The sequence below is a fragment of the Macaca fascicularis genome, chromosome 1, assembly GCF_037993035.2.
Source record: "Macaca fascicularis isolate 582-1 chromosome 1, T2T-MFA8v1.1".
In the NCBI taxonomy this organism is placed as follows: Eukaryota; Metazoa; Chordata; class Mammalia; order Primates; family Cercopithecidae; genus Macaca; species Macaca fascicularis.
The window spans coordinates 17,363,071-17,377,469 of NC_088375.1; the positions used below are offsets into that span (position 1 = coordinate 17,363,071).

Sequence of the window (14,399 nt, forward strand, 5' to 3'; positions counted from 1 at the left end):
AACTTCAAGCTAACATGTAAGACCAGGTTTTGGGACAGAAATGACTGTATTGACCAAATGAACGAACTCTGTAAGGAGTGTTTTCATTTTAATCTTCTTTATGTATTTTTAACATCCCTCATTTTTAAATTCATATGCTGCTCTCAATCATTCCTAATTGCTTCATATGTGCAGGTTTCACTAGGCAACGAGCATACTAGCTACAATTTTTATCTGCACTGCACCAGTTCCCCCATCTTCTCCTAACAGATGTACCCACCTCATCACAGAGACAGACAGGTAACCAGGCTTGGCTAATTATAGTACCTCATCCCTTTGGTTACAGTCATTGGTCCAAGGAGTCAGCACCTAACCCAATCCTTTCCTGAAGGTTTTCATACTGGATCCAAGAGGGGAAGTCTCTTTTTCTTCTTCTCTAGTCATGGTGTTGTTAATTCAAGAGTCTTCAATTGCCACATGGAATAAAGTGGTGTGATCATTTAAAAAAACATGCCCACAAGTTCTTTGACATTAAAAAAAAAATGGTCTAATTATTCTCCCCTTGAAGATGGGACAACTTTAATGACTTGTTTCAAATGAATCCATGTGGTGGAAGTAACAACATAATTTCTTAAGATAGATTCATAAAAGATGATAGAGCTTCCTCCAGCATACTGTGTGTGCGCGCACGTGTGTGTGTGAGAGACTCCCCGGTTTCCTTCTGTCTCTCTCTCTGTCTCTCTCCCTATATCTTTCTCTCTCAATCCCTGTGTCTCTCTCTTTCTGTCTCTCTCTCTGTCTCTCTCCCTATATCCTTCTCTCTCAATCCCTGTGTCTCTCTCTTTCTGTCTCTCTCTCTGTCTCTCTCCCTATATCCTTCTCTCTCAATCCCTGTGTCTCTCTCTTTCTGTCTCTCTTCTCTGTCTCTCCTTGTCTCTTTCTCTGTCTCCAATCTCTTTCTCTCTCTCTCTCCTCTCTGTTTCTCTTTCTTCTCTCTGTCTCTCTCCCCCATCTCTCTCTCTTTCTGTCTCTGTTTCATACATACCTGTGAGTAGAATTGCTGAATCGTATGGTGATTCTATGTTTAGCTTTTTGAAGAACCACCAAACTTTTGTCCACAATCATTGCACAATTTGGAGTTAAACTTTGTGTAAGGTGTGAAACAGGAGTCCAACTTTATTCTTTGGATGTGAAAATCCAGTTGCCCCAGTACCACCTGTTGAAAGAACTATTTTCCCCCATTGAATGTACATGGCACCCCTTGTCAAAAATCAATTGGCCACAGATATATAGGTGTATTTCTGGGATATTTTACATTTTCAATGTAAACTCTATTTACATGTTTCAAGGTAAAATATATTTTACATGTTTTAATGTAAAAGTCTTTCACTTCTTTGGTTATATTTATTTCCAAGTATTTTATTATTTTAAATGCTATTATGAATAGAATTATTTCTTATTTTCCATTTGGGATTGTTCATTCTAGGTAGATAAAAACATGACTGACTTTCACAACTAAAACTTCATAGAATTTGTTCATTAGCTCTAGCAGCTTTCTTGTGGATTCTTTAAGGTTTTCTACATATAGGATAATGTTAACTGCAAAGAGAGATAATTTTACTTATTTCTTTCTGTTATGATGCCTTTATCTATTTTGCTCTGACTATAACTTGCAGAGCAATGTTGAATAACAACAGTGAAAGCAGGCATCTCATCTTGTTCCTGATCTTGAGAAGTACGATGTTAACTATCAATTTTCATAAATTTTTTATCATATTGAGGAAGCCCCATATTATTCCTAGTTTTAACAGATTTTTTATCATGAAAAGGTGTTGGATTCTGTCAAATATCTTTTCTGCATCAACTGAGATGAGCGTGTGTGTTTGTGTGTGTGTGTGTGTGTGTGTTCCCTTCATTCTATTAATGTTGTGTAATTTTCTTATGTTGAAGCACCCTTGAATTCCTAGGATAAATTCTACGTGGTCATAAATTCCACTTGGTTGTGGTGTATAATCCTTTTAATGTGCTGTTGGATTCACTTGCTAGTATTTTGTTGAGGATTTTTGCAACTGTATTCATAAGGGATACTGGTCTGTAATTTTCTTTCTTGTGATATCTGCATCTGTTTGATATCAGGATAATGTTGACCTCAGAATGAGTTATGAAGTCTTCCCTTCTCTTCTACATTTCAGAAGAGCTTGAGAAAAATTGATTTAAATTATTCATAAATTCTTGCTAGAATTAACCAGTGAAGCCACCTGTAGACTTCTCTAGATTGAAGATTTTTGATTATTCACATCATCTCTTTATTTCAAGATTTTCTATTTCTTCTTGAGTCAGTTTAGATAATTATTCACACCATCTCTTTATTTCAAGATTTTCTATTTCTTCTTGAGTCAGGATAAAAAATCCTATTTTATCCATTTTATCTAGCCTAACCAAGGAATCAAAAGACCTCTACAAGGAAAACTACAACACACTGCTGAAAGAATTCATAGATGACACAAACAAGTGGAAACACATCCCATGCTCATGGATGGGAAGAATCAATATTGTGAAAATGACCATACTGCCCAAAGCAATCTACAAATTCAACACAATCCCCATCAAAATACCACCATCATTCGTCACAGAATTTGAAAAAACAATTCTAAAATTCGTATGTTCCACATGAAAGACCCCACATAGCCAAAGCAAGACTAAAGAAAAAGAACAAATCTGGAGGCATCACATTACCTGATTTCAAAATATACTGTAAGGCCATAGTCCCCAAAACAGCATGGTACTGGTATAAAAATAGGCACATAGACCAATGGAACAGAAAAGAGAAACCAGAAATAAACCCCAATGCTTACAGCCAGCTGATCTTTGACAAAGTAAACAAAAACATAAAGTGAGTAAGGGCACCCTATTCAACAAATGGTGCTGGGATAATTGGCCAGCCACATGTAGAAGAATGAAACTGGATCCTCATCTCTCACCTTATACAAAAATCAACTCAAGATGGATTAAGGACTTAAACCTAACACCTGAAACTACAAAAATTTTAGAAGATAATATTGGAAAAACCCTTCTAGACATTGGATAGGCAAGGATTTCATGACCAAGAACCCAAAAGAAAATGCAATAAAAGCAAAGATGAATAGCTGGGACCTAATTAAACTAAAGAGCTTTTGCACAGCAAAAGGAACAGTCAGCAGAGTAAACAGAACCCACAGAGTGGGAAAAAATCTCCATAATCTATGCACCTGAAAAGGATTAATAAACAGAATCTACAACAAACTCAAACAAATCAGTAAGAAAAAAACGAACAATCCCATCAAAAAGTGAGCTAAGGACATGAACAGACAAGTCTCAAAAGAAGATATATAAATGACCAAGAAACATAGGAAAAATGTTCAACATCACTAATGATCAGAGAAATGCGAATCAAAACCACAGTGTGATACCACCTTACTCTTGCAAGAATGGCCATAATCAAAAAAAAAAAAAACAATAGTAGATGTCGGCATGGATACGGTAAACAGGGAACACTTCTACACTGCTGGTGGGAATGTAAACTATTACAGCCACTGTGGAAAACAGTGTGGCGATTCCTTAAAGAACTAAAAGTAGAACTACCATTTGATCCAGCAATCCCACTACTGGGTATCTACCCAAAGGAAAAGAAGTCATTATTTAAAAAAGATACTTGCACACACATGTTTATAGTGGCACAATTCACAATTCACAATAGCAAAATCGTGGAACCAACCCGAATGCCCATCAATCAGTAAGTGGATAAAGAAACTCATACACACACACACACACACACACACACACAAACATACACACACACACTGGAATACTATGCAGTCATAAAAAGAAATGAATTAACAGCATTTGCAGTGACCTGGATGAGATTGGACACTATTATTCTAAGTGAAGTAACTCAGGAATGGAAAACCAAGCATCATATGTTCTCACTGATAGCTAAGCTATGAGGACGCAAAGGCATAAGAATGATACGGTGGACTTTGGGGACTTGAGGGGAAGAGTGGGAGGTGGGTGAGGGATAAAAGACTACAAATATGGTGCAGTGTATACTGCTCGGGTGATGGGTGCACCAAAATCTCACAAATCACCACTAAAGAACTTACTCAGGTAACTAAATACCACCTACCCCAATAACTTACAGGGGAAAAAAAAAAAAAAAAAAAAAAAGCCAGGCACAGTGGTGTGTGCCTGTAGTCCCAGCTACTTAGAATGCTTAGGTGAGAGGATTGCTTGAGCCCAGGAGTTCAAGGCTACAGTGAGCTATGAACATACCACTGCACTCCAGCCTGGGCAACAGACTGAGACTCTTGTCTCCCTCTCTCTCTCTCTCTCTCTCTTTTTTTTTTTTTTGGAGACAATCTGTTGCCCAGGCTACAGTGCAGTGGCACGATCTCAGCTGCAACCTCCGCCTCCCAGGTTCAAGCAATTCTCCTGCCTCAGCCTCCCAAGTACAGGCGCCCACCACCACACCTGGCTAATTTTTGTATTTTTATAGAGACGAGATTTCACCATGTTGGCCAGGCTGGTCTCAAACTCCTGGCCTCAGGTGATCTGCCTGCCTCAATCTCCCAAAGTGCTGGAATTACAGGCATGAGCCACCGCTCCCAGCCTTGGCTCTTAAAAATTAATTAATAATAATAATAAAGTAATTACTGATAGAGAAGAACTTAGTTCTGCCATTTTGTTATTTATTTTCCACATACCATATACATTTTTTGTCCCTTATTTCCTCCATTACTGCCTTGTTTTGTGTTTAGTTGACTTTTTTAGCATTAAGCCATTTTATTTCCCTTCTCGTTCCTTTTGTGCATATTTTATTTGTGGTTGCCATAGAGATTACATTTACATTCTTAAAGTTATAACAATCTAATTTTAACTGATACCAACTTCAATAGCATATAAAATCTCTGCTCTTATACAGTTCCACCCTTCCTTACATTATTATTGTCACAAATTCCATCTTTTTACCCTGTGTGCCCAGTAACATAGATTTACGACTTTATAAATAATAAATTTTCTGTAGTTGTCTTTCAAATCACAAAAAAAATAAAAAGCGAAGCTATAAATCAAAAATACAACAATGCTGGCTTTTATATTTATCAATATATTTACCTTTACTGAGATCTTATATTTCTTCATATAAGCTGCTGTCTAGTGTCCTTCCATTTCAACCTGTAGGACTCCCTCTAATATTTCTTGAAGAGCAGGTCTAGTGCTAATAAACTTCCTCAGCTCTTTTTAAAATCTGAGAATGTCTTAATTTCCCCTTCCATTTTTGAAGAAGAATTTTGCTGAGTATAGAATTTCCACACTTTATTTTTTTTTATTTTACTTTAAGTTCTGGGATACATGTGCAGAACGTGCAGGTTTGTTACATAGGTATACATGTGCCATGGTGGTTTGCTGCACCTATCAACCCATCATCTAGGTTTTAAGCCCCACATGCATTAGGCATTTGTCCTAATGTTCTCCCTTCCCTTGCCCCCTCTTTCCACACTTTAAACATGTCATTCAATTGCCTTCTGGCCTCTATGATTACTGATGAGAAAATTGCTGTTAACGTATTGAGGATCTCTTGTATGTGGCAAATTGTTTCTTTCTTGCTACTTTCAAGATTCTTTATGTCTTTGGCTTTTGACAGTTTAATTATAATGTGTTTCCATATAATCTCTTTGAGTTTATAGTCCATTAAGCTCTTGAATTTGTAGATTCATGTCTTTCAACAAATTTAGAAAGTGGTCTTCAGCCACTATTTCTTCAGATATTCTTTCTGGCCTTTTCTCTCTCCTCCTTTTGAAACTCATATATACGTGTGTGTGTGTATATACATATACATATATACATATACATGTGTGTATACACATATATACGTATACGTGTGTATGTGTGTATACACATACATGTGTATGTATATGTATATACACATATATACACATGTGTATGTGTATGTATATGTATATATAATTGCTTCATGATGTCCTAGAGGTCCCTTCAGTTCTCTTTACTTCTCTTCATTCTTTTTGCTTTCTGCTCTTTAAACTCAATAATTTCCATTGTAGTATCTTCAAATTCACTGATTCTTTGTTCTGCCTGCTCAAATCTTCTGTCAAACCTTCTAGTACATTCTTAAGTGTTCAGTTTTCAGTTTTCAGCTTCAGAATTTCTGTTTGATCCATTTTTATAATTTCTATCACTTTATTTATCTTCTCATTTTGTCCATGCATTGTCTTTCTGGTTTCCTTTAGTTCTTTGTCCGTGTTTTCTTTTAGTTCTTTGGACATCAAGACAATAATTTTAAAGTATTTGTTTAATAAATTTGATGTCTGGGCTTTCTCAGGGATAGTTTCTGTCCACTTATTTTGCCTCTTTGAATGGGCCATGTGTTCTCATTTCTTTGTATGCCTTGTGATATTTTGTTGAACATTGGGCACTTAAATATTATAATGTAAACTCTGACTATCAGACTCTCACCCTTCCCCAGGGTTTGCTGGTGTTTATTTTTGATGGCTATAATAGTCCATTTGTAGGTACTTTTCCAAACTTCCTTTCCCAGTCTTTGCAGATTGGCTCTGTGCTGGGGAACTCCTAAAATACTTACCCAACCTTACACCTAACTCAAGGATCAGCCTGAAGTGAAAGCTTAGGGTCTTCTCTCCTATTTTCTTAGCATGCATCTTGCCCCAAATATACGCATGGCTTTCTACATTTTCCTGTATACATGGTGCTTTTGAATGTCCTAATTTCCCACAGACTCTCTCCCAGCTTTTGCACCTGGACTTTAGATGGCCTATTGTACACCTCAACCAGTAATCTTTTGCCCCAGGTTTTTGCAGTTTGTTAGTTCACTTTGAGCATTTGCAAGCAATGCCTGCCATTTTTCCAGCCTATGTTCTGAGTTAGGTTAAACAGAGATACATGCCTATGTCAGTCCTTAAGGTAGCCCCCAGACAGGTTAGAACAGACATCCACAATAAGTAAGGTCTTCTCTAGTCCCTCTGTAATCAGGGACCAGGGTCCTACACTGGGAATGAAGGCTGTCATCATCAAGAGAACTGTCTTGCTAGAGAGAAGGTTGGGACATGAGCAAATAAAAATGCCACGAAGTTTCCTACCATTTTCAAGAGGCCTTTTTCTTTATTCAGTGTTTGCTTGGTTGCTATAAACTTTTGCCTATTTTCCAGAGTTCTGACCATATTGGCTCTAATGGTTTCTGTTCGTTTTTTGGTGTTTCTGTGGGGGAACAAAGTTGGAGCTACAAACTCTACCATTTTGCTAGCATAACTCTTTGACACTGTTTTAAGTTTTGTGGTGGTTATGCCGTATATAAGTTGGATGTGGCTGCTGTAACTAATTACCACAAACTTACAGGCTTAAAACAACATAAATGTATTCTCTCATGGTTTCAGAAGCCAGAAGTCTGAAATCAGTTTTACTGAGCTAAAATCAAGGTATTGACGGACTGTATTCCCCCTCCCAATATTCTTGGGGAAAATCCTGTCCTTGTCTCTTCCAGCAGCTGCTGAAATTCCTTAGGTTGGGGCCACCACTCCAATCTCTGCCTCTGTGGTCATATCACCACTTCCTCTTCAGTTGGTCCAATCTCCCTCTGCCTCTCTCAGACGGATCTGATGTCATATAGGACCCACCTCAGATAATCTGGGATGATGTCCTCATCAAGGTCTCTAATTCAGTCACATCTGCAGAACCCCTTTTCCAAATATGGTAACATTTACAGGTTCCAAGGAGTAGGATGTGGATATCTTTGGAGAGGGGTGGGTATCATTCAGCCTACCACATGCAGCAATAGATAACTGAAACAAGGGGTTTGAAAGAATAAGCCACAATACAGAGAAAAAAGTGAAGGAACTGTTAGTTCTGATCACTCTTGCCACCTCTGGTCACACCAAATAATAAGTCCTCTTTTCAGCTGGTACTAGGTTAATTTGTGTCTCTGTCTATTGAAATATGTCTTCATGGCCAGGCACGGTGGCTCATGCCTGTAATCCCAGCACTTTGGGAGGCCGAGACAGGTGGATCACAAGGTCAAGAGACTGAGACCATCCTGGTTAACATGGTGAAACCCTGTCTCTACTGGAAAAAAAAAAAAAAATTAGCCAGGCATGGCGGCATGCGCCTGTAGTCCCAGCTACTTGGGAGGCTGAGGCAGGAGAATGGCATGAACCCGGGAGGTAGAGTTTGCAGTGAGCCAAGATCGCGCCACTGCACTCCAGCCTGAGCAACAGAGCAAGACTCCGTCTCAAAATAAAAAAAGAAAAGAAAAAAAGAAATACGTCCTCATACACAAACAAACATCAATTCCAAAAAAAAAAAAAAATCAATTATAATGGTAGCTGAAGTTTCACATATTTGTACTATTTATATTTTATTCCAACCAGGCTGTATACTCCTTGAACGTGGCGGGTTTTTTTATGCATAGTTTGTCCACCATGGCATGGTAGATCTGGCAAATATTCAGTAGATGGTTGTTTGTGACCGTGATATACTGGCCTAAGAGCCAGTCTCTGAGATAAACAAAATGTGAAAACCAGCTAAGTTCACTTGTGGGAAGAATCAACTTACAGTGTCAAAAAGTCTGCTTTAAAAAAAAAGTTTCAATCAAATGTCTACATATGACCACAGATAGTCAAACCAAATTATTCAAATTTTGTAAAAATACCTGAATGTGTTTAGTATTTAGCCCTGTCCTGAGCCCTTTAGGCCTCCTGTTTCAGGCTAAATTGTGTCCTTTGCAACATTCATATGTTGGAATCCTAACCCCCAGGACCTCAGAATTTAATTGTATTTGGAGACAGGACCTTTGAAGAGGTCCACTCAGTTTCAGTGAGGTCACAAGGAGGCATCCGAATCCAGTATGACTGGTGCCCTTATCAAAAGAGATTCAGACACCAATGTGTACAGAAGGAAGACTGCGTGAAGACACAAGGAGAAAACAGCTGTCTGCAAGCCAAAGAGACAGACCTCAGAAGAGACCAACCCTACTCTCAACTTGATGTAGAATTCCAACCTCCAGAACAGTGAGACAATAAGTTTCTATTGTTTAAACCACACAGTCTGTAGTACTTTGCCAAGGCAGTCCAAGCAGACTTCCTATTAAGTGTAAATCAACCATTTGCATCAAATACAGAGACAGTTTGGACCTAAAATTGCTGTAATGGGAAGGTTCATGTCAATTTGGGGATTTGCATCGGATCATTAGCACATCCCTTTCATTTCTATTGAGTTTTCTGTTTGTTTGTTTGTTTGTTTGTTTGTTTGTTTGTTTGATTTTGAGACAGTGTCTTGCTCTGTACCCAGGCAGGAGTGGAGTGCAGTGGCACAATCATAGCTCACTGCAGCCTCAGCCTCCCAGGCTAAAACAGTGTTCCCACTTCCACCTTCTGAGTAGCTGGGAACACAAGTGCACGACATTGTGCTTAGCTAATTGTTTTTGTCATTTTTTTGTAGAGAAGGGATCTCACAGTGTTGCTGAGGCTGGTCTCAAACTCCTGGGCTCAAGCAATTCTCCTGCCTTAGCCTTCCAAAGTGCTAGGATTACAGGTGTGAGGCTCTAGATGATCAAAGTCACTGCCTCATCCTGTCTGACCACCTTCTATGGAGCAGCTGAGGCCTTAGGGCCAAGACCTACCTGGGATCCCAGGCAGCCTCTTAGCCATTCTAAGAGGGCAGAAGAAGCACAGAAAACCTGAGAGCAGCTTCAAAATCAGTCTTCGAAGTGCAAGAGAGACTTCCCGAACCACATTCTGCTTCATCAACCAGATTCTACAACATGAAAAGCTTGTGTCTCTTACAGATTCTCACAGGCAGATGCATAAAACGTGAGTAAGATGTGTCCACTGTTGGCACAGCTTCCTGCTACAGCTCAGCTAGTAGGAAAGCATGTACAAGTTTCAGCTAAGAACCATTTGGGAAGAGGAGGTAGAGGAGAGAAAAAAAATGCTTTTGGCTTGGCTTGGTGTTTTGTATTCAGCAGCACATCTAACCTTGAAGCTGTCAGAGTTTATCATGAATAATGTACCAGGACAACATTCCAGGTGATCCTTATAAGACAGACTGATGTCCTCATGGGCAGGGAAGGCAAAGCAGCGTGGTCCCATTCCCGGACAGAAACACACCATGACATGGCCGTTAGGAAGGAATGTTCATGCCACTGTGCTTCCACCTCCAGAGCTGCAGGGGTTCCAAGAAATCCCACCAAAACCTAAGAAAGAGCCGAGTGTGTACCCAGATGCAATACCACGGAGAAAAGGCATCACCGTGAAATCACATTTTATGCTGTGAATGAGAGGGAAGTACATCAGATGCCAATAAGCTTTTGCATCTGTGCAAAAAGCTAAAATCTCAAGTAGATGTCACTTGACTCACTGCATGCACCCTTAGCACCCATGAAAAATGCCAACACAGACCTGCAAACACAAATGGGCAATGCTCAAAGTCACCATTGGCTATGATTTCTGCCTTTAACTCACAGAATTGTAAATTCTCCTGTAAACAGGAAGAGAAGCTAAGACAATGCAACCAAACTAAATAAATGACATTTTGTTCATATTCTCTTCCTGTGGTATTTTTGCCTTAATGTACAGCCCATCTCCCAATTTTTAAGTTTTTACTTAAGAGGAAGCAGATATACAAGCTTATGCTCTTCTGAGAACAATGCTGAAGATTAACACAAGAGCTAATTTCCTAATTAGCACTTGTTTTCTCGATAAAAATAGACTAATTTTTTAGATAAAATTCTGGAAAATTTTCCTGCTACCTCCCAGTGTAGAGGACTCATCTGTTCCTTTCCTCACTGTCATGTAAACAAGAGCTTCCAGAAGTCAGAAACTTCCTAGCTAAGTTTTGTCCTCAACTGTCTACAAACCTCAGTCTTCCACAGTGGGATACAAAATGCTCTAGACCCAGTAGGGATGGGAGGCATATTGGTAGAGTGGCCAGAGCACACAGCTGGGCCTCCCTCTCAGCAGCTTCTGTGACCGCAATTGAAAAGCAATGATAGTGACAATTCCTCCCACAGTAATCACGTGATGTAATCAGGCAACGAATGGGAAAGTGCCCACCATGGAACAGACCTGCAAAGGGGGTCATATGCGGCCAAAGAGCGGAGATCTCAAGAAATCTTATTTTTCACAAATGCAGGTGTCCAAACATCTCTTCATCTGTTGAGGAAATCCCAGCATTGTTATGTATACGCACAGTGCTTACACACAAAGTCAACGTTGTTATAATGCACTTTCATGCAGTCAGATTTCTGATGTCCATGGAGTCAGGAAAAAGTCTGTCTCAGTTCTCAGAGAGAGACCAATTTGCCTTCTGCATTTGTTTTCTCTGGGCCCTTGACAATTGGATGGTGCCTGCCAACATTAAACACGGATCTTCCCTACCTAGTCCACACAGACTCACACTAATCTCTGCGGAAATACCCTCAAAGAAACACCCAAAATAATGGGTTACCAGGTTTCAAGGTATTCCTTAATCTAATCAAGTTGACACTTAAAATTAAGTCCACAAGTCCATCCCTTGTCAGCTTGGCACCTATATGCATCTTCTTAAACCATATCTAATTTCCAAATAAAGACAATAAAAAGGTAATAGTTCCAACTACCGTGATGTAACTAACATGACGCAACTAAAAACTTACTAAATCCTTTCCCCAGAATTTGGCTTTCAGAATTACAGCATGTGGGATTTTAATCTTTCAGGATTGTGGTTTTTCAGGATTGCAGATGTTAGGGATTTTAGACTTTAGGGATTTAGACTAGGCATTTGGGGTTTTAGGGATTAAATTTTGGGAGATTTCAACATTCAGGATGACGGCATTCAGGATTGTGTCCTTTGATATTATGATCGGCACCAGAGCAGCAGCTATCTAATAAAACAAACATATCATAAAAAGAGGAAACATAAAATGCATTTCTTTTACTTGGTTGCACTACCTTAGCTTGTTTTCTTGTCTGCAGGAGAATTTACAATTCTGTAAATTAAGGGCAGAGATCATAGCCAATGGTGACTTTGAGCATCTCCCGTTTGTGTTTGCAGGTCTAAGTGTTGGCATTTTTCGTAGGTGCTAAGGATGTAGCGAATCTCATGACACGTACTCGAGATTTGTGCTGTTGATTTGGGTTTTAATCAATAGATTTTGTTAGTATACCAAGACAAGGTGATATTGCAAGCAGGTCTCACAGCAAAGGGAGGGAGAGCTCTACAGACCACCAACAAGAATAATCCGAAGTCCCGGTGTGCAGGGAGGGAGGGAAGTGCCTTGTTCAAGGGAGCTGCAAGTGGAAATTGCACCGGTGGTCATGTTCGCTTTTTTTCTGTGCAGACATTAGAAAGTGACAGTTTTGCTGGACCTGTCTCTCCGAGCAGATTTCAACTGCAGTCCACTTTTTAAGTCAGAAAGCAAAATGATACAGGCTGCCAAGAAAAGCATTTATGTTCCAGGGGCCCCCAAATGGCATCCACCTCCCAATGACCTGGCAGTCCTGAGGATGTAAGAATGGCCGATTCTATTCAATCTTGTTTTCTTCTTTCTAGACTGGAATGAAACACAGGGAAAAGGAAATCTTTGGGGTTGTGCTGTGTTCGGTCACATCAACAGTTCTGTGGCAGGGATTCTGGTTTAACTGCCAGGCTCCTGGAAGCCACTGAGACACCAAACCCTGTGGGAGGTGTAAGGCAGGTTCCCTGTGAAGGAAAGTGGTATCAGGTTGGGAAATTTGCACACCATCACTGAAGAGTAACTGAGGATAGACAAATCTTGCTCAAGACATAATTCAGTAAAAGGGATATTATGGTAATTTAGACAAAAGCTGGTCTCACCCTAAAGTGTTTTTATGCTTGGCCTCGGCCGCCATCATTTTTCTTTCAATGTCTGTCATTATACTAGAATGTTTATTATACTAGAATTGTGTCATATTATATAAGAATTGTGTCATAATGGATATGAGTTGAGACAAAGGATAGAGAAAGTAATACAAGGCTGGCTACTTTTACTCCAAGAAGGAAATTCTAAAGAAGCAGAGTGAAGCCAGCTGCACTATATGTCACATTGATATAAGTCACCGAAATGCTGGGTTCCCAAAATTGTGTTCCTTCCTTTTCACAATCTCTCCTTGCTCACATCGGAAGTGGAGGTGAGCATGGTCCCTGGTGGACATGGGACAAGAGCAGCCAGGGGGATATCATGGGGCACAAACAGGTGCAGGAACAACTAGAACAGTAACCACATGGAAACTTGTTGCCCACGGCCACCTTTCCTCTGCCCCACCCAGGTCAGAGCTGGAATCCTTATCTCCAGTACTGACCACGGTTCCTGTCTCTGCAGGACCCTGAGGTGTCAAACTTACCCCTCAACTGACCATAAGCATGGGACAGGCATTAATGCAATGAACCTAATGAAAGCTCTTGGAGAAGGACGTTATGCAAATACTATTAATCAAAAGCCTTATTCCTTTTCTCCCAAGCCCTCCCACCTTATGCAAGAATATAAGGAAATATTAACTTTACTTCCCTAGTGATGGAGAGATGTAATTAGAGCCTGGGAAGGTTTTCCCACAAGGCATTAGTGGGGAAATTTGCCAGCACTTTGATGAAATAAAACATGGAACTCTCTATTCTGTGCCAACTGCTTCTTTCTTTGGAACACAAAGTCATTTTTATGAGTGAAACTAGAAAGAAAAAAAGAGCAAAAAAAAAAAAAGAAAAAAGCAACAAAAACCAAGGGAGATAAGGTCACCCTCTCGCTTCTTCTGGCAAACCTCTCAGATTCCGGCAGACCCCTTCCCCCGAGACAGAGCAGGGCTGCACAGCTGCTCCTAACAGAGAAAAAGGAGCAAATTCAAGTAAAAACTGAAAAAAAAAACTCAACAATTCCTAAAATGTTTAAGAGTTACCCTCAATACACTATATGAGAGGAAATTGTATTCAAATCTTATTTGAACAAATCTCATAACAACAAATTCTCTACCTTTATGTCTTCCAAACTTTCCTAATGACTTAGTGATCAATTTATAATAATTTACTGATCACTGACAAATCCAAGCACTGAGCCCTTTTGTGATCCATTTCAAACCATAGTCAGTTGCAAGTCCCTTTCTCCCTCTTCTCTTTGCTGGAATGCCTGCCTGCTGCATTAAACCCATCCTTCAGGACCCCTCTAAACTGCCTTCTCCTCCACTGCTCTGATTCTTCACCCACCCTAAGAGCTCTGGCAGAAGTCATTTGTCCCCTTTTGGGATTGTCTTTGTCTGTCTTTTCTTTTTACGATTTTTTTTTTTTTTTTTTTTTTTTTTGAGATGGAGTCTCACACTTTTGCCCAGACTGGAGTGCAATGGCGCGATCTCGGCTCACTGCAACCTCTGCCT

The 14,399-nt window shown here is 39.7% G+C and overlaps 1 protein-coding gene across 9 annotated transcripts in view; it reads right to left on the reverse strand.

The window, feature by feature from the left end:
• DISC1 (DISC1 scaffold protein) overlaps positions 1 to 14,399 on the reverse strand; it is a 401,778-nt gene that overhangs the window by 308,811 nt on the left and 78,568 nt on the right. The window contains exons 4-5 of one of the 9 annotated variants that reach the window (XM_045391770.3): positions 13,772 to 13,850; positions 11,993 to 12,720 (exon numbers count right to left, since the gene is read on the reverse strand). The exons of the other annotated variants lie outside the window; for them this stretch is intronic. Of the exons in view, the coding sequence (XP_045247705.2) occupies positions 12,567 to 12,720; positions 13,772 to 13,850 (233 nt within the window). The 3' untranslated portion in view covers positions 11,993 to 12,566. Of the gene's footprint in view, positions 1 to 11,992; positions 12,721 to 13,771; positions 13,851 to 14,399 lie in introns of those variants that run through there. 9 annotated transcript variants of the gene reach the window in all.